General features: G+C 52.0%; 2 protein-coding genes across 2 annotated transcripts; both read left to right on the plus strand.

The window, feature by feature from the left end:
- Positions 1-2,397: 2,397 nt before the first annotated feature.
- On the plus strand, positions 2,398-8,044 carry EN1 (engrailed homeobox 1). The gene is made up of 2 exons (XM_054478785.2): positions 2,398-3,867; positions 6,929-8,044. Exons 1-2 carry the CDS (start codon positions 2,997-2,999, stop codon positions 7,243-7,245), a joined length of 1,188 nt encoding a protein of 395 aa, XP_054334760.1. The 5' UTR covers positions 2,398-2,996; the 3' UTR covers positions 7,246-8,044.
- Positions 8,045-14,057: 6,013 nt separating this feature from the next.
- LOC129031908 (uncharacterized) lies at positions 14,058-16,514 on the plus strand. Its single transcript, XM_054478787.2, has 3 exons — positions 14,058-15,211; positions 15,810-15,866; positions 16,081-16,514. The coding sequence occupies exons 1-3, from the start codon at positions 14,874-14,876 to the stop codon at positions 16,364-16,366; spliced, it is 681 nt and encodes a 226-aa protein (XP_054334762.1). The 5' UTR covers positions 14,058-14,873; the 3' UTR covers positions 16,367-16,514.
- Positions 16,515-23,025: the final 6,511 nt, after the last annotated feature.

Genomic DNA, 23,025 nt, shown 5'->3' on the forward strand with positions numbered 1-23,025 from the left:
AAATGAATTACCGACGTTAAGCCGTCAATAAAGTCATTTCTGTAAATGGTGTCTCCAAAGGGCCGCCGCATTATTCAGCTGGCTTTATCAGCTGGCTGGAAATTACGTGGAGGAGCCGGGCCGCGCGGCGCGCGGGGCCGCTCACTTTGATTAAGCGTCTTGCCAGCGCGATGTGACAGAGCTTTTGACCAGGGTTTTATTCACAGGCCTGTGATGAACGCCAAGCTGATCAGGCGGAATGAAGAGTAATTAAAACCTATAAATTATCTTCCGCAGCCCTTCTCGAGGCGTCTCCTGCAGGCGAGATAAGGCGTCGAGACCCTATTTACCGCGCTGAAAGGGACCGCGGCGCACAAAAGCTACGCAGCTAAATAGGATATTGATAGTGTCCTAATTAGAATTTAATTAAGTACCCACGCTTGCTTGCGGGATAAAGATTTCAATTTTGCGAACTTAAATATAAATAAAATCCCACCCCCATTTCGGGGAGAAGGGGTGCGGGCGCCTGGAGATTTCGGGGACCCCTTGGGTGTGCGACTGAAGAGGACTCGGGAGACTCCAAGGTGGGGTTGGAGGCGGCTTGGGAAGGTAGAGAAGACTGCAGCGCAGCGATAGGGAGAGAGGTTTTCTCCCCTAGGCTGCAGCGCAAGTCTAGCCGGGAACTCAGCCCCGGAAATTGGGGGACCCTCGCCTGCTCCCAAGATGCGGTGAGCAATACAAATTCCTGCTCTCCACCAGCCCTTTTGAGAAACTTCAGCTACTGCGGTGGTGGTTCGGCTTGTTGTGGGTTTAGTTGCATGCTCCTCCTAGCCTAACCCCCTGTGACTTTTCTGGAAAACTGGAGTTAGGGGGATTCTTTCGCATGTCACAAATAGACAATATTTCCAAAGAGATCCTTTCTCTACTGTCCCAGTTGGGGAGGGCGTTCAGGGCGAGGAGGTCCGCTGGAGCTCTAAGATGACACCCCCGAAGGCCTCGTTTGCTGACGCCTTTCTCGGCCACTGCAGGCTTCAGCATAGCCGGATACTGGTCCTCCAAAACGATTCCGGAGACAAGTCCCGCAGGTGCCTAGAGCTTCAGTCCACACGCCACCCCCGTCCCTCACATTCCCGGTTATGAGAAAATTTTGGGGGTGCCTCGACCAGGAAATAGCGAAAAAGAGCTCGGCAGACGGGAGAATGATAGCAGCTGGAGTAACCGCATTCCCCTCAAACTAGGGAAGAACAGGGCTGGAGCCGGAGGCACCCAGGGAGTTGGGAGCAATCCCAGGAAATTCAGTTACCTCGCAATTGAGGGAAACTCCCTGTTCACAACTTCAGCTGGCCAGGGCAAATACTTGGGGTGCAGCGCTTTTATTTATTTGATTTTACTTTGCAGGGAAATCTAACACAGAGGTTACCCTGAACTCTAAAAGCTAGGGCCTAGCGCGCATCCGCGTTCTGACTCGCCGGCCCGGGGGCCCTCCTGAGTTTAATCTGCGTTGACCTGACTCCCACTGCCAGGGAAGGTCCAAGCGGCTGGCTCTGGGGCTATTCCGAGCCCTCTGGGCTTGGCTCTACGGCGCCAGGGCAGCTCCAGGGTGTTGTCGAAAGTCTGGATCGGGAAGGGCATGGGTGCGGATTCCCCACAAAGGGAAAGCAATGCAGCGGGCCGGCAGGAGACGTACAAACGTAAACGTGCGACGCTAGCTAGGCGCAGCGGGCCTTTCAGATTTTGCTATTTGTGAAAAATAAATTGCGCCTCTGAAAGTAACTAACTCTAGGTCTATTTCACATCACCGACCTCCTTGTCTCACTCCCCCTCCCTCCACTACACACACCCAAACCCACACCCACCCACAAACACACAAACCGGCAGTGACAACAACCACTCATCCTTCAATAACAGCAACCAGAGACACAGGAGAAAATAAAAAGCTGAGTTTCTTAGGCGTGGGGGTGCAAAACAGCCAGGCTCCTGCCTACTGCCCCTGCTCCCGGAGCTTCACAGACCCATAATCCTGCATTTCTCCAACAAGTTGTTTATGGAGTTGCTTCTCCATTTGCCTACATCCCAAAATCCACCCCTCCCGGATTTCTTCTGCCCCCTCCTCGGTCCTGGCCTGAAGGAGGGGGAGGGACGCGGGTGCGGGCGCGGGTGGGGGAGGGCGGACCCGACGCACAGGGCCAGCGCCGCGGCGCCCCCTCTCCGCCCGCGGCTGACGCCCCCGGATTATTTATCCGCAAAGTCCCGCGCGCGCCCATTGGGCCGAGGCCCGAGTGTCAGCGCGAGTCCCTGCTCGCCATTGGCCCCGCACACGTGCGGCCCTGACTCACGTGCTTCCGGTTTGAAGGCAAAAAGTGTGCCTGGGTGATTTTTTTTTTAAGCGAGAGAGTTTGTGTAAAGATCCGAGCTGTCAGAGCTTTGGAAAAAAAAAAAAAAAAAAAAACCAGCCCGGCGCTGGCGGAGACGCGCTCTCCCTGCAAAAAAAGCAAAGGCGATTAAAGGCGCTGCCAGCCTCACGCTCTGGGCACAGCTGAGCGTGACACTCGGGGAAGTCAAACCCCTCACTACTGCCTAGGAAGATGGCTAGACTTTAAATACTATTTTTTTCCCTTTAAGAAAAAAAATTATTGGAGCTTTTTTCTTTTTTTCTTGCTTTCTTTTTCCTTTTCTTTTTCTTTTTTTCCTTCATTTTTTTGGCCGTGGCTTACTCCCCATTTAAATCAAATCATTGAATCTGGTTGCAGAAAGAAAAAAGAAATAGCCAAGTGTCTCCATATCTGGATGTCTACAAATTAGAGAGGGAGAGACAGCGAGATCTATCTGCTAGATAACAGCGAGCGATCCAGGCCAGACGCCTGAGCTTTTTTCCTGCACCCGCCCTGTGCCTTAGCTGGGGCTTCGCCTGCCTCCTTCCTCCGCGCACCCCCACGGGCCGCTGGCAAAGTGGGGTGGGGAGCGAGGCGGTGGGGGCGGGGGCCGGCGCGGCGGCCGGGGCGGCGGGGCGGCCGAGCATGGAAGAACAGCAGCCGGAACCTAAAAGTCAGCGCGACTCGGGCCTCGGCGCGGCGGCGGCGGCGGCGACTCCGGGCGGCCTCAGCCTGAGCCTTAGTCCGGGCGCCAGCGGCAGCAGCGGCAGCGATGGAGACAGCGTGCCGGTGTCCCCGCAGCCTGCGCCCCCCTCGCCGCCCGCGGCGCCTTGCCTGCCGCCCCTGGCCCACCACCCGCACCTCCCCCCACACCCCCCGCCCCCGCCGCCTCAGCATCTCGCGGCGCCTGCTCACCAGCCGCAGCCAGCGGCCCAGCTGCACCGCACCACCAACTTTTTCATCGACAACATCCTGAGGCCGGACTTCGGCTGCAAAAAGGAGCAGCCGCCACCGCAGCTTCTGGTGGCTGCGGCGGCCAGAGGAGGCGCAGGAGGAGGAGGCCGGGTCGAGCGTGACAGAGGCCAGACTGCCGCAGGTAGAGACCCTGTCCACCCGTTGGGCACCCGGGCGCCAGGCGCTGCCTCGCTCCTGTGCGCCCCGGACGCGAACTGTGGCCCACCCGACGGCTCCCAGCCAGCCGCCGCCGGCGCGGGCGCGTCTAAAGCTGGGAACCCGGCTGCGGCGGCGGCGGCGGCGGCGGCAGCGGCCGCGGCGGCAGTGGCAGCAGCGGCGGCGGCCGCAGCAGCCAAGCCCTCGGACAGCGGTGGCGGCGGCAGTGGAGGCGGCGCGGGGAGCCCCGGAACGCAGGGCACCAAATATCCGGAGCACGGCAACCCGGCAATCCTACTTATGGGCTCAGCCAACGGCGGGCCCGTGGTCAAAACTGACTCGCAGCAGCCTCTCGTATGGCCCGCCTGGGTGTACTGCACACGTTATTCGGATCGTCCGTCCTCCGGTGAGTACCCAACTCCGGGCTGCGCCATGCCTTCTGGCCCCGCGGACCGCCCCAGAACGCCAAGCTGCGGCGCTAGGGAGAGCAAACCCAGCCTCGGGTACTCCAGTCTCTCACGCCTGCTTCCTCACCCCAGTTCCAGCCACAACCGAATGTTCACCCAGCTATGCGATCCTGGCCTCTGCGGCCACCACCCGAGAAGCTACAGCTTGTAGCACAGGAGGCTCGAGTCTCGAGTCTCGATTCTTTGGTTTTGAACTCTGAATCCCTGGGGCCTTCTTTGTCTCTTATCTTTATTATTCTTAGGAAAAGTACATAGTCAGTGATTTTCTTTTCAGGGTGTTTAGATATGGCAGGAAGGTGGGCCTAGTGATGTGTGTCTGAAATCCCACCAACCTGATCGTCCCGAGGCCAGATTTGACCAGAGAAGGCCTTGTTCAGAAAAATTATATTCACTGTGTGTCCTTACAAACACAAACACCATCTCGATATTTTCTGCGGAGAGATCGTTTACATTGATAAACATGGGAAACACAGGAAGACAGAAAGGAAAGCGTCTGAAAGCCGTCCCTCTCCCCCGGCCGGGTAGCGAAAAGAGTCTGACCCGGGTGGGTAGAATCCAGGGAAAGGCAGTTGACAAAAAGGTGGGTGCTGGCAGCCCCTGGTTTTCTGGAGCTGAAAAACAGTGGGAGAGGAGAGAAAACAGGTCAGGCTCAGGCCAGGAAGCGTGGCCAAGGGCATGAGAGCCAGTTTCCTCCGTAGCTTCTCCGCGGAACAGCTCCCACATCCTCCCCGCGCGGCGCTTTCCTTTTTTCACCCGCACATCCAGCAGATTTCTGGCATCCGTAGGCCTGTTTTTCTCGGCTTTTCTTCCACCACTTTTCCGTGTGCCCCTCGCGCTTGGCGAATCCGAGGAGGAGACCTGAGCTGGGCTCCGGCAGAGAAGGCCAAGGCCTGCCCGACGCCCCGGCCAGCAATGTCTGGGAGAGCGGCAGAAGCTTTGGCCCAAGATCAGCACTCCAGGCACCCGGTCCGGCAGGGGGCCGGAACAACGTAGCCACGCGCGGCTTTCCTCTGGCTGGTCTCTCGCCGCCCCACAGCTGCCGGCCGGGCGCGGATCGATGCGCACTATCAGCTCCCGCCATCTCGAGCCCCGTTATTGACACGTCGGGCTCCCTGAACCTCCGAAAAGCTGCTTTGATTGACTCGCCTGATGGATAGAGTGATTGAGCTGTCAGGCTGCACGGCTCGGGCTGGCCGGGAGACTACGATTTTATTACAAGAGTCCGTGCCTCTGCACACACATACAGCAACACTTCAACATGTCCCGGATGCAGAACGCGCAGTGGGGCCTTTTTGGGGCTGTGCGCATTTCTTGAGCTATTTCTCCCCGCTCAGCTAATTACGAATCAAAACCCCAGTTCTGCTCTGGAGAGGGACTTGGCTTTGTTCTTGGCCACTTTCCTTCTTATGGGCCTGGGTAGGTACGGGACCAGCTCCTTCTCCTGCTTGGGCAGTTGGGGGAGGAGGGGATGAGCCCCGACCCAGATCTGAGTCGCTGCAGTATGCTAGGCCTGGACTCTTTGTCATAGGACAGCTGGTTACCCCAAGCTCCTGCCTGCACCGGGATTAGGCTGCCCAGCTTGCCTCTCTGTAGCTAGGTTTGGAGATGCCGGCAAAGATCCTTCTTTCCAGACAGTTTTAGAGATGAACAGGCCTGACAGGGACTTAACTTGGTTCAGCAAGCTACCATATCCAAGGCAGGGCCCAGCAAGTAAATGCCAGAAGACTTGGGTGTGGAAGCGGGTGGGCAGAGGTGCAGGCTTTTGAGGCACACACCAACAGTTCAATCCTCTCCTGGTTTTCCCGCTTTCCCTCCTTCCTTTCTCAGTGGGCCCTCCTCCCAGACTAGTATTTGAGGGGAACTTCACCTTCCTAAGGAGGTTTCCTGTGGCCCCCTTCCCATTCCTATCTGGTGGTCAAAGCACATTTTTTTTTTATTTTCTGGATTGTCCCTGTCTCCCTCCCTCTCCTTCTTTTTGCTCATGCATGGGGGAAGAGGCTGCAGTCTCTTTGCAAATGTCATCAGTAGGCAGAGAAAGCCAATCCGGCTTGTTTTTGTTATTCAGGAGTTTTTAATCCTGAAATTGCAGCAGTTCAAAGGGGAGATAAGAAAGACCCAGATAAGGGAGACCCTGCCCCACGCAGCCAGTTAGAGGAATGTGGAAGGCCCTCCCTTTTTTATTGGCACCATCCAAGGGGCAAGGCTGAAAATCCAGGGCCAGGGTCATGAGGATGGATCAGGGCCTTTTCTTCTCCTTCAGAGAAGGGGTGGTCCCTGCATCCCTGAGACCCTAGAAAAGGCTTCCTTTAGGCCAAAGAGAAAGAAGGCGAGGAGGTGTGTGTGGGAGGGTGGGGTGCGGGGGCGCAGACACCAAATACTTTGGAACTGAGCAGCCCTCTCCCAGCCGGCTCACTATCCTGTTGTTTTCTGAGGTCAATAGCTATAAGCAGATGGGGTCTTATTGTAGTTTCTCCTGTAGGTACGATTCTTGAGGAGGAGAGGAAGATTAGTTTGCAGGCTGGCGACTCCCCCAGGGCCTGCCCTCACTGTCCCAGTCCTATCTATTCCGGGGCTGTGAGGACAGCAGGCCCCTGACCCCCAACTCTGGGCTGGGCCAGATGAGCTCCAAATATCTCCTCATCTTGGATTCCTGCCTTCTTCGCAGGGAAATGTTGTGATTTCGGTCTACCCCTGACTGTACTGTGAGAATTGGGGTGTGGGGTGCACCTACAACCTCAAGCAGCTTTCCTTCACTGCTCCTTTGCCCTCTCAAAGGGAACCCGGAGACCCCAGTGGTCTGGTGAGGGGCACTTCGATCGAGGGATTGGCTGGCGGGAGGGAGCCAGGGGTTCAGCAGGGCCTCCGAGATCGCCCCGGAAGCGCGGGGCTCGCGGCCCAGCTCGGCAATGCAATTCTCACGGCTTCCTTTGCCCTCTCCCCCCTCCCTTCTGCCCTCGGTCCCCACCCCCACCCCCACCCCGGCCCTCTCCGCCGCTGCAGGTCCGCGCACCAGGAAGCTGAAGAAGAAGAAGAACGAGAAGGAGGACAAGCGGCCGCGGACGGCGTTCACGGCCGAGCAGCTGCAGAGACTCAAGGCGGAGTTCCAGGCAAATCGCTACATCACGGAGCAGCGGCGGCAGACCCTGGCCCAGGAGCTCAGCCTCAACGAGTCCCAGATCAAGATCTGGTTCCAGAACAAGCGCGCCAAGATCAAGAAAGCCACAGGCATTAAGAACGGCTTGGCGCTGCACCTCATGGCCCAGGGACTGTACAACCACTCCACCACCACGGTCCAGGACAAAGACGAGAGCGAGTAGCCGCCACCGGCCGGGGCCGCGCGGTCAGGCCGCCGCGCCCGCGCCCCCTCCCGGCACCGCCGCCGTCGCCTCCCGGCCCCTCGCTGGGGGAGAAAGCATCTGCTCAAAGGAGGGAGGGAACGAAGGGAAAAGAGCGAGAGAGACAGAAAGAGAGCCTCAGAATGGACAATGACGTTGAAACGCAGCATTTTTGAAAAGGGAGAAAGACTCGGACAGGTGCTATCGAAAAATAAGATCTATTCTCTATTCACAGTATAACGGACGAAACTGCGAACTCCTTAAAGCTCTATCTAGCCAAACCGCTTACGACCTTGTATATATTTAATTTCAGGTAAGGAAAACACATACGTGTAGCGATCTCTATTTGCTGGACATTTTTATTAATCTCCTTTATTATTATTGTTATAATTATTATAATTATTATAATTATTTTATCCCCTCCCCCACCACCTCGCTGCCCCCAGCCCAGTTTCGTTTTCGTTGCCTTTTTCATTTGAATGTCATTGCTTCTCCGGTGCCTCCCGACCCGCATCACTGGCCCTGGTTTCTCTGGGACTTTTCTTTGTGTGCGTGAGTGTGTTTCCTTTCGTGTCTGCCCACCTCCTCTCCCCCACCTCCCGAGCCCCTTCTGTCGGTCTGTCTGTTCTGCCCCCCTTTCGTTTTCCGGAGACTTGTTGAGAAATACGACCCCACAGACTGCGAGACTGAACCGCCGCTACAAGCCAAAGATTTTATTATGTTCAGAAACCTGTAGTCTGAAATAAAGTGTACACTGTGCTCACGAGCGCTGGCGGCCCTCCTGTTTGCGGGCTCGGGAAGGGCGTGGGTCCGGGCACACAGCGCCCCAGCGCCCCTGCGCACGCCGGGCGGGGAGCCGGCCCGGCCTTGCGATCACCGCACAACGAATGAAGGGGCGAAGGGGAAGCGCGGCCCAGATTTGGGTTTGGCCTGGGTCTGAAGGGTCTGGCGGGACACGCCTGGTCTCCGATAGCGTTCAAGGGAACTCAGAGGCCGACAACCCCAGTCCTGGCTTCGGAAACGCTGCCCGGGCTGCGGGGCAGCTCCCCGCACCGGTCCAGGCCCAGCCCAGTGGCGGTCTCCTCCTGTACAACCTGCTCTTCATTCCAACCTGCGCTTTTCTTTTTCTTTCTTTCTTTTATTCCCCCGGTGCAGGTTTTGCTGCAGATTTTTTTCATCCAGAGATAGACGGGGGCCTGCCTTCCTCCGTCCCCGACAGCCCGCTTGGGCGAGGGGCACTTTGGCCTGGCCTCTCGGCCGCCTGGACTCACTGCACTTCGTTTGGGGGAGGGCTTCTGTTGGCGAAGCAGCAGGTCCGGGGGCGGCCCGCGGAGCCTCGCGGGGCTCGGATCTCCTGGTCCCGCAATGCCGGAGGAGAGGAGGCCCAAATGCTGGGAAAGCTGTTCGGAGTGGCTGCTTGGGCCTTGAAACCGAGGTGGGCGCGGGTCTGCCTTGTCTGGGCCCTAAACCAAAGAGGGTTCCCTTAGGCATCCCAACAAAGCCTAACTTTCTTCCTCACCAAGGGGGGCGCACATAGAAGCCCCCAGGGCCCTCAGGACACCCTGGGTTCCCAGAAGGAAATGTCTGGCCTCTTGCTGCTAACACCGGGGCCCATCCTTCCAGGGCAGGAGCTGCTCTCAGATCTTAAGAGGTTAAGGGGAGGAAGGGAAGTTTCCTTCTCAGGAGGTATTATCTCTCCTTTGTCCAGGATTTTTTTAAATTGTAAATTCCACTCCCACATTTTTTCTCTCTTCTGCAATATGTATGTATATACCTACACGTGTGCAGCTAGACGGGCAGGTGTCCACACATACTTGTGTGCATATATGATAATGTGCAGATATTGGTGCACCTAAGTTCCTACCAGTTTTTTGTGTATTCCTGTACCCGTGAGTATTGTGCAACTGATTTTCTTCTCTAATTAGAGGCACAATTGGACGTTTGTGAGTAAACTGTGTGTACATGCATGAATTTGTGTTTGCACACTGGAATGTCTGCAGGTGTGTTTGCTGGGTTTGTGTCTGTGTGAGAACCCTGTTTTCTGTGCTCTTCCTTTGAGTTTCTCAACTGTTTTTGTAGGATTGATTTTGTGCGAAATGATAACGGCTAGTTATTCCACCTTTTTTATTGAAAAATTTCCCCTGATTTGGCCCAATGTACTGTTCGCTCCTGGCCAGGGAACTAACAGGGCTAGATCTCAATCCCAGGAAGCCTAGGTCCCCTCCAAATCCCTACATAAGGGTTTGGGGGCTGGAGTGGAATTGGAGGGTGCATTTGACACTGCTGTGGGTTCCCAACTTTATTGCAATTAATTTCCTTCCTTCCATGTGCCCATTGTTTTCTGGAGGAGTAACTCTTGCATATAATAGGTGCTCAACCAATCTTTGTGGGCAGAGTTAGAAGCAGTGAGATGGGCCCTTCCCTGGGGTTGGTCCAGGGGAGTTGTTTTCTGGTAGTCAAAAGCCTGTGGTTTGCTTTCCTTGGGGAGTGGGCTTGGAATCTTCAAGCCTTCCAGGCTTTTCCTGTTAAACAGTCTGAGGCCTGGGTCTTAGAGCATGCTTCTCCTAATACAGACCTCTCAGAATTTCAGGAAGAGTCCCATTCCATTTCACCCTCCCAGCACATCCAGATGTGATGTTAAGGATGCTCAACTCTATATATTGGAGAACCTTACTATTTTGAATGTCTGGGAAATGGCTACACTCCCTTCTCCCCTCCCTATTATGGCCCCTTAGGATATCCAAGTCCCCCAAGACTGCCAGGTCCAGAGGCTGGGACAGAGGTTGGTGTGAGCAGCAACTCTAGGAACCACCCCATTCCTCATGCTCCCCTTCCTGTATCCAAGAGATCAAAGCCAAGAGCTCTTTCCTTTAACCCAGCGAGAGGAGAAGGTGGTCACCCATCCCCATGATTTCATCAGTAAAATGTATAGTAAAGTGAGTGTCATTATTATGTAATTTGGTTTGTTGCCCATTATCTACTTTTATCTTCCAATCACTATGGGAAAATGGATTTTTCTTCATTGTTCAGTGAAAGAACATGAAGCTCTGAGAACTTAAACATTTTGTTTGTGCCTCCTCCTTGACTATGTGTGTCTAAGTCGCATCTACCTCAAGGATCTGGCCAAGGCCCTGAAGCCATCATCCAGGATGACTTTCCCATCTTCTCTCCATTTTTCCTTCTTTCTGATTGGAGTGGAGGAGAGGGGAGGAGGATTCTGGTGGGACCTTTATCTTGCACGCCCTTTAAAAAAAAGAAACTAATAATGATCATAAACGGGCATTGATTTCTCTGATTTATGGGGCTGGCTTAGTGAGCCGCCTGTGTATTAAGGTCTGGGGCTGCAGTGAAATAAATACTTGAGCATGCCATCCCAACTTCCTCATTTTCTGCTTTTCCTTTTTTTTTTTAAAGATTGAATTGAATCATAAACTGAAATCTTCCTCAGCCTAAAAGGAAATACATGCTAGCTGAGTCTAAACAGTATTGATCCCTGGTTCTTTCTGAGGGCAAAGGTCTCTGTTTTCTTGCTGGAAACTCTCTTTTCTTCAGTAGGGTTAGGGGGAAGGCCATGGATGGGGCTGAGGGAAGGCAGGAGGAAAGTGGAAGGAGAGGGTGTTGTGGTATTTGGGAGTGTGGGGTTGCTTGGTTGATTGCGTGGGTTCGTGTATATTTGTGGGTTGTACTGTGTGTGGGCATTTGTATAGGGATGGTACTGAGTATATTTATTTAGGTTTGGGAGGTGGAAGTGTGTGCTTGGGTATATGGCCTCTAGTAGTGACTGTTTGATGTCTGTGGGTGTGTGTATGTATACCCAGTTCTTAAGCTCCCTAGATGGGGCTGCCCAGGGAACAGAGCAGTGACCTGCTAGCCTGCACCCTCCCAGGCCCGCACACCCATCTGTCACCTGTGGCAGGGTTTCTAGAGATAATACCATGGGGGAGGCCACTGTGCCCCAGGACACCCCAAACCCCAACACACACAGTAGGAAAAAGGCCCAAAAAAGGCCAAGCTGCAAGGCAGGGGTGAGCTTTGGTCCAGGAGATGCAGGCCAGGGCCGCACTCTGCACCCTGGATGAATGTGTCTGTCACGGCTTCTGTGGGATGGCCATCAGTTCCTTCCATGGTCAGCCTGGTTTTTCCTTTGTGCGAATGAGAGAGGCCGTTCTTCTGGCAATCTAGCCAACCCACTATCCTCTGCTTCCACCATACAGGGGAGCAGGGCAGAGAAGGGCAGAGAGGCATGCAGGTGTCCTCCCCAGCTTCACCTCAGAGCCTGGACCCTTTTAGTCTGGATGTCACAGTGGGTTCAAATGGAAGAGTATGCTCATCCCCGTCTGTGGGAGGTGGCAGAGTATCTTCATCCCTCCTTACTCCCACCAGAAACCTCCATCGTCCTCTCTCACTTTGAACTCTGGGGAGAGGGTTTCTCTTCTTTGGCAACCTGTGGAAAGGGGAAGGGCTAGGGACTCTGCCAGCCTCCACCCCTCCCCAGATGCTTTAGGCCAGTCTTTTAATGCAGTGTCAGTGTTGGAAGGGTCCTCAGGGATTCTTGAATTACAAAATCCTGAGAGAGAAAGTGCCCCAAGAGAAAGCACAAGGCAAATGAGAGGCAAAGTCCTCAGATTTCCTATCAGTCCAGGCCTCTTCTCACTGTGCCAGCAAGTGGGTAATGTCAACACGCATGCGGTCACAATGCACACAGGTACACACTTCCACACATACAAATGCATGAGCATGCACACACCATGTGGATACATATGCACACATGCAAAACATAGGCATGTATACAAATGTCAGTGGACAAATATACAGTGTCTTCACAACAAGCACACGGACATTGCCTGTGTAGAAGGTTCTGGCACACAACTATACATGAGCCAGGAATACACATACTGGTGTCCAAGATGCACCTGCATGCTCCAGCTGGTGGGCTTCACGCCTAGCCAGGGGAGGGAAAAGACATTTTTTCCAGGGTTCAGGACAGACCTGTGTGCCCTCTCCTTTCTGTGGAAGCCACCAAAAGGAGAGGCAGCCCCTTCTCTCTCCCCTGGAGGCAGCTGGTCCAGTCCAGGTGCCTGTGCTCAGACACAGACCCAATGCTACAACCCTCTCCCACCAGCAAGTACATCCAGTACTCTCCCAGCTGTAGCTCTTGGGACTGGAGCAGACCCAGGGCAAGAGGAGGCAAACATCCCAAACAGATTTCTCAGAGGCTTGGTAAGTCATGGGCCATTAAAATTTGCTCCTTGAATTTGCTTCAAATACAGCCTTCTCCAGCTGGGTGCCACTCTGGAAATGGAGTGGGCCCCTCCACTCTGGAATTCTCCCCACAGGTATGGGGGTGGGGTGTTTTGAGGACATTTGGGAAGATTTCAGACTATAGTAATGGAAGACTCTAGGTATGCGTGACCCAATAGAAAAGCAGAAATGTATTGTGTGTGTGCAGGCACACACATCCTGAAGAGAGTATTCTTATCAACAGCTTGTGACTCTGCCTTGGGCAGGCAGGTGGGTGGGAGTGCTAGGAGAGGGCAGGGGATTGTAGATGAGACTAGTGAGTACTCGCCTCCCCCTCCTCAACTCTGATGAGGAGTGGGGTATAAAGCCAGGCACAACTTAGACACTGTCAGCCAGCAACACATTCCTCTCTGCCCCCTGCCACCACACAAGCGCACGGAGAAAACTCCATCTGGGGTGCTAGCATCCTCCCCTCCTCCTGAAGACCTGGTCTGCAGGCCTCCAGGACCAGCGCAGAGGGGCGGGAGCCTTCTGTGAGAGAGATGAGAGTCCAAAGACAGAAGGGATCCAGGAGAATTTCTGATTCAACCGCAACTACTGCAAGAGTGGGCTTGGGCCCTGACAGCAGCAACCGGCCCTGATAGCAACCATTTCCTGCAGCGAGACCCACGGCTCTGCCATCTGACAAACAGAACGCAGTGGAAAACTGGACGGAGAGAACTGGGGAGAAGCCACCTCCACACTCCCAATTTCAATACTGAATCCTGAAGAAAACAAAAGCGAGTCCCAGTAACGACCACAGCAGGGCTCTCCTTGCCCTTCCCCCGCCCCTTCACCTCCAGGTACAGGACTTGTCCATTTGGCAGAGTGCAGGCAATTCAGAAGAAGCCACTCTCAGAAATTCAAAATTAACATAATCATTAATCACTGAGGGCCTTCCGTGCACATTGCTAGCCATTTAACACAATTTATTTCCTTCAACCACATACATTTCTGTGTGTTGCCTATTATAATCCCACCTTACAGATAAGAAAATTGAGGTCCAGGGTCATCCTGCTAAGGTCGCACCAAATCACGTTGAAGTCTATACTGTAGTTACTCATAAATAGAAGAATGATTCGCAGTCGCAAGGCGCAGTGTCAAGTCTCCACATTGGTCCTGGACTTTGGCACCTGGGGGAGCAGGGGGAGCACTGATTTGCGTGAAGGGCTGTTATTCCTCCTCTCCTTCAGTCTTAACTAGGAGTAGCCTCAGCACCTCTCCAGCCCTCTTCCCTCTTACTCTGTAACTCAGGTCCGAGTTCCTGCTCACACACCCCTACTCTACACCTCCGACCCGGGTCTCAGATTAGCGTCTCAAGAGATTCCGATCTTTTCCCAGATTAAGATGCCCCACTCCCGGCACAATCAGCAGTTTTCCCCCTCACACTTTCCCCCCGCACCTGAGTCCAGACTGGGTCCGCCGAAACGGCCCGCCCCATCCGGGCATCTTGGCCTTGCTCCAACCCGACTGGAGCTGCCAGCGCCCGGCGCTGTCCGCGGAGGGCGCTTCTTACAGGCACTTCCGGTCAGCGCAGCCCAGGCCGCAGCAGGGTACCGTCCTGGACCCCCTCCCTCCAGTGGAGGCTGGAGATGGGAGCGCAACTGGGGCTCCGCCGAGGTCTCCGAGGGCACTTCGCCCCCCTACCACCCCAGGAACTGCGAAACCCCAAATCTTCTTGCCCACCGCGGGGCGCGGGCCCTGCCCACCCGCTCTCCAGGGACGCACGCAGAAAGGCAGTCCCGGCCGCCTCCCCGCGCCAGGGTCCGGGCAAGCGTCTGAAAAGCTGTGCTTGGGCCGCAGGCTCCAGCCATCGCCCCTCACCCCCAGTTCTCCCGGGCCACTGTTCATTGCACAGTTTCGATTTGTTTAGGCCGGGGTCTCCTCTTCTTTCCTCACCATCTTTTTCTATGGGCTCCCCGCCTCTGTGTTCCTCCTCATCCTCTGCTCCAAGGTTTCCGTTTTTTGCACCGGAGGCCGCCCTTCTGCGACCAGCCTTCTCCGGCCGCTCGGACTCGGCCTCTGCAGCGGAGTGCACCTGGGAGTCCCTTCGGCTGCCGGCCCTCCCTCTCTCCTCGTCGCCCAGCCCTGCTTCCAAGTTTGCGCCCCTGGCTGCCCCGCGCCGCGGCTCAACTGGACATCCGAACGCTCCGACTGTCCGCTCCGTTCCCCTCCCCCGGCCGACACGTGGGGACCAGCGCTGACCTTGGGTGCGGCCACGCTGTCCCCCGCTGCTCTCCAGTCACCCCTGTATCCCTTTGACTCTCGGGCTTCCGAGTAGGGGCTCCCGAAGTATTACCAGGGAAAAGGGGAGCGCCCTTCCCCTGGTAATGAGAGTAACCACGCAATGTCGGCTGCGCAAACTGGGCCTCGGAGCGGCCAGGCCGGGGTCAAACCAGGAAGGGGGGGAGGGGTGGACAGCAAGGCTAAAGAGACCTGACTTTGTGTTGCTTCGACTTGTCCTGAGTGGTTACACGAGGCGCGCGCTCTTGCACACACACCGCGGGCAGCCCAAACCCTCGCTGGCTCGTCCCGCCGGCTCCTCGCCCTGCCAGTCCTTAGCCCGCTCTGAGCCACCGGAGTCAGAGGGCTCGGGCGCCTGCCTTCTTGGTGCGGGCTGGGGAGGACCTGCTCGCAAAGGGCTGCCAACTGAACTTTCCTGCACTAGGTGAGCCCCTTCTGAAATCCTCGCTGCGGGATACTATTTTTTATTTTTTTTTTTGAGGGAGCGAGAGGAAGTTGCAGAGCAGCTCCGGCCGCACCACCTCTTTCCCCAATAAAGCCACCATCCTCAGGGCGCAGAGATTTGTCCTCCTCCTCTCCTTTCTTGGAGCTGTGTGGCCAGTTCTCTTACCCAGGCAAAGCTGAGGTTTCCTGCTCGGGTTCACTGTTTATTTAGGATTTCTTTAAAACTAGCGGCGCCAACTCGCCCTCGCTCTGCGCCTTCCCTGGTGGCCCCCACCCAGGCCTGGAGGAACTTCCAGAAGGGTGAGGCCGGGCAGGCGGGGGCGAGGAGGCCGCGGCCTGGCAGGGACTGTTCTTCCATCCTTTGCTGGATTTCCCGCGCCTTCTATCCCTGCAGATTGAGCTCTGGCCTTCACCCCGGGCCTCCTAACTTCAGGTCCGCCCAAGTGCCCTCCTCTCAGCAGGTGGAGGCTCACAGCTCTGTCGGGAGTAGGGACGTAGGTACCCCAGGGAGGACGGCTGAATCTAGTTCCACGCTTATCTGGCCTCGAGTTTCATATCCATTCTTCATGTCCTCACAGGGGTGACCGCATTGTGGTGCAAAGTGACAAGTCGAGTGTTGGCTTGGGGACTGCGATGTAAGTGAGGGACCCTGGGTGTTGGTGGAGGGGAGAATGGAGGGATTATTGCCCACTCCCCCCTCCGCCGTGCCAAGTTCAGCCAGAAGTTAACAAAGTTTGCTTTTAGGGATTGAACTCGTCTTGGGTTCTCCGACCGCGCAGGGCTTGGGGTTAGGGAAAGGAGGGGCAGAGTCCTTTGTGCCCATCGCGTGCAAACTTTGGCCCCAAACAGGACCGGCCACCAGGAAGGGAACCAGGTATGCGCTGGGGTCCCGAGCGGCGCCCTGGCAGCGGACGTTCCCGCAGGTAGTGCGCGACTCTTGCCCCAGGAAGAAGTCGCTGCTGCCTGCAGGGTGGCCTTGGAGAGGCTCGGGCCTCCATTGAGACTGCTCACTTCCTTTTCTCCGGGACCACGGCTCTTCAGCTTTTTCCGCCCTAGGCTCCCCCACCTCCTCGGTTCCCCATGGGAGAGTTATTTGAGGGCTCCCCGGAGTTGGGAGTTGACCCACCAATCCTAGCAAATCAAGGCCCGCCCGGCTAGGCGCGGAGAGGCGGCCTCCCTCCCGCTACCCCGGGTGGGGTAGGGACCCCCTTTCCCCTAGAGACCCTCTAGCACCTGAGTGCTGATGATCATTACTTTAAATTAAAAGTCTCTTTTCTCCTTTCCGTCTAAGCCTCAACTTAGTTTCAGAGAATGAAGCGTGAAAGCTCTTTTATGGAGATTACCGATGCTTCATTTATTCCCGCGAATGGCAAACACAGCCCGGGAAAAACCGAGCGAGCGAGCTCCTTGTCTCGGATCCTCAGCCGTCTCCGTGTTCACAAGCTCACTTGGCTGTGAGACGCCGTCGGGGAAAGCCCCTGCCATGGCTTCCCTGGGGAAGGGAATTGCGCGTTCGCTAGTGCGGCAGTCCGCAAGCATCCCTGGGTGGGACAGCGGTCTAGCCTCAGAGGCCCCGCCTTGAGAGCTGAGGCATTTGGGGCTAGGGAAAGTGGTGGGCGTCCAGGGTGTCAGCCCTGAAGATCCCTGAGGTTCTGTGCTTATGTGAGTGTGACGATCTTGGTTATCCTCACTCCAAACCCACCCTTCCACTCCCTATTTTCAGTGGAATCCAGGGGAACTTGGGGCTCATGACACTGGGAGAGCCAGGAGCCCCATTTACCATATCCTGGATCTCATTCACGTTCCCATCCAACCTTACACCAGCCCCTGTAACCTTTTCCGTGCTTGGCCAAGAGGCTGTGTCCATAGTAAGCGCTTTGGTGAGGCTGTTTTATATTTGCATGTCTGCCAAATACAGCCCCTAAGAGCAGGCAACAAGCCCCTGGAAAGGGTGGGTCATTTTGGAAACAGATCTAGAGCCGTTGAAACTCTGGAATACAAAACTCACCTTGTGATCTGGCGGTTGTCTCCTCCGCGATCAGGGATGCTTTGACCATTTCACAAGGGGCAGTTGGAAGGAAGTGATAATAGCCTCCGGCAGGAAACACAACAGAGGGTTTTTATTCTTTTTAGACGAGAAGTTTGAAGAAGGAAAAGTATAAGCTCCTAAAAGAGAATTTCCAGAGTTCAGGCTTAAATTCCTTTGTGACACTGTGTTATTAACTCCAACGCAGTGGCGTCTCCACATTCCGGCCATCCCACTCTGGGAGCCCCTGTAACACAAAAACTATTGCTGGGGGTTGGGGGAGGTAGCCAGGAGGGACCACCAGCCTCCCTTCCTCCCACCTTAGCCAATGCACAGGTTGCAGGGAGAGTGCCAGCGCTGCTTTTGTTTAAAGGGACTTGCTCTAAGACACATCTTACAGACACGAGTATGGGAGTTTCCCTGGGGGGTCAACATGGACCAGGCTAAAAGTGATATAGTCTCCCTTGTTATACAGCCAATGACTTGTCTATAGCATGAAAGGAAGTAGGGCCCTTTTGGTTGCCCTGTCTGCCCTTAATGGGTAATAACAGTTTCACCATAAAGGTCCTCAGTGGCTAAGAAGGATAGGGTAAGTGGTTTTTTGAGAGCAAGATCACCCCACAGAGCCTGGGGAGGTCTGGCACTATAAGGGAAGGTGAGGCTAGCTGAGTTGGGGGGGTGCAACATGAAATCTGTTTGAACACACAGCACTAAGTTGGGAAGGGCGGAGAGAGAGCTTGCTGTTTGACTGAACATTTGCCAACTTTCGTTAATTACTCAGTCATTTTAATGTGAAAGCAAATACCAAAATGCTCTCATGCCCATTCTGAATTAATGGCCTGCAAAATTAGATGAGGAGGGGGCCAAAGGGTGAGTTGAGGTGTTCAGAGGAGTATTCAACCCTTCTTTCAAAACTAGAAAGTGCCCCCCATCAAATGTCTGAGGTGCTGGTCAGGGAGTTGAAAACCTAAAGCAAAAGCTATTCCTTAGTGAACAGAGGTTGGATTGTAATGATGACAAACATCAGAAAGAAACCTTCCTTGGGTTCTCATTAATTATTCAATCATGCAACCTGGCTTAAACCAAGTGCCTGTGATGTTCTTGGTACTGGGGTGGGCCCCCGTGGGATGGACACCTGATGTTCCAGGAGCCCATGCCCCCAGATATTCATTTGAACCAAATGAATTTCTGAAGGCTACGCCTGGGTGTTTGGAATATGTCAGAACCCATCTCTTAACTTCCATAATATCAAGGCAATTCCTGTGGGACCATTTTTATTGGTTAACTTAGTTGAATTTATAATCTGTGAAGTAGAAAACAAAGTCAGGTTTAGGTCCACATAACTTAGTTTATTATGTCAAAAGTTTCAGGAAAAAGAAAACTTTATTCCTTGCTTTCACTATATGCCATCTGTTTACATAGCAAAATGAAACCACGGGTTTGTAGAATTTAGAGATGACAGTTGCTTTTCCTTGATACTTTCCCTCCTCATCCTTGTGTTTCTTCTCAGGTGCTTTTGATGTGCCTGCATTTTTGATGGCCGCATTCTCTTGAAATGTGGTTGTGCGGAGCAGTCCCAGATAGCTTTCAGAAGTGTGGCCTTGGGTTTGGAATGGAGCATGTAAGGACAGGATACAGAGTGACTTGCTGCCTTCTGGGTGTCATGTAAAGTGGATGAAGCCAGAGGGGCACCCTGCTGAAAGGACTCCCCTGTCTATTTTTGGGTCACATTCTTCAGAGTTATTACTAAGGAAAATAACTTCATCATAAGCATCACATTTCTGCATGGGCAAAACTTGGGCAGAAATTTGAAACACCCTTCTGGGCCCATTTTATGTTTAATTGCTTTTGATAAAATTCACCATTGCAAGCCTCGTCCTTGAAGCTTACATTCTTGGAATTCTAGGACTCTTTCTGGGATTCTTTTAGACATAGTCTATACATGTAGACCAGTTTCAGTAAAAATGACAGTGAAATAGGAGTTGGCTGAAGTCAAAGAAACAGCAATGTGGTTGTTTAAACTGCTTTCCTTCACCTTTCTGAGGCCAGATTTTGGTGGAGAGCAGGCTAGTGGCTGGTCTTCCTATAAAGTGTACCACGTGCCTAACCTCTTAGTTTGATATGGTGTAGGTCCGAGAAAGACTAGGGTCTGACACCACCAGAATTCCCTTTTTTAAAATGAAGTGAGTTTGCCCCTAATAAAGACCGTTTATAAAAGCCAAGGATACTATGTCCCTGGGGAGAGATTCAGAACTGGCCTCTGAGCTGAAAGATGACTGGTTTCTTGTTGGTGTCTTGGTTAGGAAATCAAACTCGAGGCCTTTGAAGAGTGTTCGTGTGTCACCTTCGGGAGGTTATAATGCTTACGTAGAGGCTGGTCTTGAATTTCTTCAACCTAAGGGAAAGTCTCTTTTTTGATATTATTTTTTATAGTGAAGGACCTTATAAAGAAGATGGCTCCTTGCAATTTTCCTTGGGAACCCTAGTCATTGAGCGGGCAGCCCCTCTGTGGGGTCAAGGATTTCATATGCACAGAGGTGGGAAGCCAGGATCAAACGGAGCGAGTCCCAGAACCACCCAGGATAAAGATGAAAAAAAAAAAAAAACCTCTTGGATTATCTGACTCAATATCCTTGGCACCAGGACAAACAAGAGTCATACTAATCCCTTACAGTTTTTCTAAACATATCTAGAATCTCATCTCCGACTTTCCGAGAGGCAGATGTCAGAGTGAAAATGGAAGTTTATGGCACGGTTTGACCATTTTGGCTTTTATTTTTCTATTTTCTTATGTGGGAGGAGTGAAGAGATGGAAGAGAAGAGAATTTCTGGGAATCTTTAATGGTAGACATAAGGCTGATCTTTTTTTAAAACTGGAGTTTGCTGTTTAATAAGTAAAACTCCACATGTCAATCTGGAAAATGTGATGGTTATTATTTGAGTGGATAAAAGATTCATGAAGAGTGCCATCATGAGGTGTGTTGGGTGCGTTCCTTTCCACTTCTAGATTCACGTTTGGAAGGAGGCAGATGCCTTCCCTCAGGTAACCCAGGGTTCGAGTTAGGGCCTGGCTTTGTGGGCAGTCCTCAGCCTTAGAGACCTTCACGAGCAGCAGAAGATATCCAAACTCCCAGGCTGGGGGTCATTTTTTTCTGGTCTTCTAGGTGCCTGTCCACACTCCTCAACTGAGGTAGTAGGAAATGAACACAGATCACCTTATGGGAAAAGGAGTAGAGAGATGCCCTTCAGATTTCAGTGTTCAGTTTAGCCTGTTTTCCTTCCATTATTATGTGTCTGAATGGTGGGAACTTTTTATCTGGAAGGGAATTATTCCTGTGCACAATTGTCAGTCCTGCCAGGAAAGTTATGGCTGCCCTATAAAAGAGGACTGCCTGTCTCCCTTTGTCCTAGGTTGGGAAGGCCTCCTGGTCAATAAATACATATTAATCATGTAAAAGGATTGACATGCAAATGAAGGGCATCATTGACAAGCCCTGGATGGCAGAGGGGAACCCTGCTGCAGCTGTGGTCCTGGCTGAAGAAGCCGGGGCTGCACCAGGATCTTTGCTTGGTGTTTTCTGAAGGGTTAAATGCCCTTTTCCAATAAATATGTGAAAGAGTTAATTGAGCTGGAGATGGCTTTAGGATCTTTTGCTTTGCATGCTTCTTAGCTCTGCCAAGGCTCCAGATTTTTTTTCTTCCTATTTTAAGTCTGGCATTAAGCAGGCCACCCTTTGGATCGCCCTGTCTCTCGGCCCAACTGGAAGCCTCCAAAGGTACTTTGTTCTTTCCATCAAAGAAAAGTTGAACCAATCAGAGAAATGGTTAAAAGCTTAGATGAATTTTTGGAGGAATGCTTGATATTGCAGGAATAATTGTTAGTTGCCATTATGAATTATTGCTTATAAAATAGCGTGATGTATATTATTGTGGCTTTCTTTACAGAGCAAAGGCACTACAAAATAACCTTGCTATAGCAACACCAAGCTTTGACTCAGATTTTTCTATATGCATGGCACCTGTGGGTATGTATATTTCATGACAATAGTTTTTAATATGCATATGGCCACTGAAAAATATGATTTTGGTGTCAGGATATACATGGAAAATCTTATGTTTATAAAGACAGAATAAAATGCATTATTATGTGTTCCCAGCTCATCTTTGGGGTGAATATAGTTGCTTTATCTATAATGAATCATTAGGATATAAGAAAATATTTTAACCTCGCTGATAGACTAAGTTACTATATATGCTGAAATAAAAGTGATGAGAATCATTTGTGCTAATGAATGTTCGAACTCTGATGTTCCTTTATGGGTGCAGATGTTTAAGAGGTGGACAATTGGAATTTGGTGGACAATTCAGGCTCTGAGTTATATGTGTGGGCACTTGTCAGCCAGGAGGCTTGCATTTAGTAACTTTGGAATTGGAGCATAAAGCAGCTGGTTTTGGTAATATTCCTGCTCAGGCCATAGGTGTCTAAATGGGTCCTACTTTGATAAAGACTGTAGATGTCTGGAGATTCTGGCATATCAGGCCCTAGGAACAGTTATTGGTGAAACACATACATGGGCTTGGTTGCTGTCTTTCTTTTATGGTCTACGTCTAATCTTATCTAATGCTCTGCAACTGAATATCAGATCCTGTCACACAAACCCGAGGAAAGCAATAAGAATGTAAATGGTCTTCCCCTCCTAACGTGAAGCACTAAATGCTACCTTGTGAATTAAATATATCTTTGGATGACCTGGGGATCCAGCTTTTTCTGTATTTTTGGGTTATATTAGTAGTGACCAACTAAGATATTGACTTGCCAAAACATTTGAATTTTCCTTGTAGATAAATTCGCAGAAGGGATGTTTTCTGATAGGGGCTTGTTAGCTCTGAAAATCCACACCTAGTTCAAAATCAAACACTAAATCTTCTAAATTCTTGCTATGAACATAATATATTTGATGTACTTTATTAATATTTATCTGGATTGTAGGTGAATCAAGTATTACCTAAAATTCAAACCCACTGAACATGTTGTCTGTTGAATTGCTGTGAGTGTATTTGTATGTATGTGTAAAGAAGAGAGTAGCTACTGCCAGAGATAAATTATTTAACATGATTTTCCTATATTGTGGAGAGGCAGGCTGAGCCTCATTTTTTGGATTATGATTTGTATTATGAAATGCTTATCAAATGTTTTCCAAAGATTAGTTTAATTTTAATTAAATAAACCTTTCTCAAGAGGAGGCTCCCAACTATTTCTTGTACCCAGAGGCTAACGTACTTGTTGTTTTTAATTATTTTCTGCTGTTACCCAAACTGCTTTGGGTACTCCTGCCCAATTAAGTCAAAGGCACAGGTTCCTTATACACAATATGTTTAATATTTAATTTTAATTAAATTAATTAAATTGTTTATTTAATTTTATGTGCATTATTGTGCATAGAATAATGCAAAATTCATGATGGTAAGAATTGGGGTGGGGAGGTGATTCAGAGAGCTTTCAAAGAAGCTAATTACAACTTCCCCTTCATTTCCAGGGGAAACATCCTAACGTAAGGCCAAAGAGAAACCTGAAGTTTCTCTGCAGCATCCCATGGCTTTTAGCCACTGTAGAGTTGAGTTTGTTGGCCTCTTTCATCCTACGGAGCTTGCCTCGCAATTTTCAGCTATAGCAGTTGCTCTGCAGAGGAAAGGGTATATGCAAGTATGTACATGCTGCTGTCACAGCTCATGCTCCAGTGACATTTTCTACTTTGCTGAACACAGAG

The sequence above is a fragment of the Pongo pygmaeus genome, chromosome 11 (assembly GCF_028885625.2).
Source record: "Pongo pygmaeus isolate AG05252 chromosome 11, NHGRI_mPonPyg2-v2.0_pri, whole genome shotgun sequence".
Taxonomy (NCBI): Eukaryota; Metazoa; Chordata; class Mammalia; order Primates; family Hominidae; genus Pongo; species Pongo pygmaeus.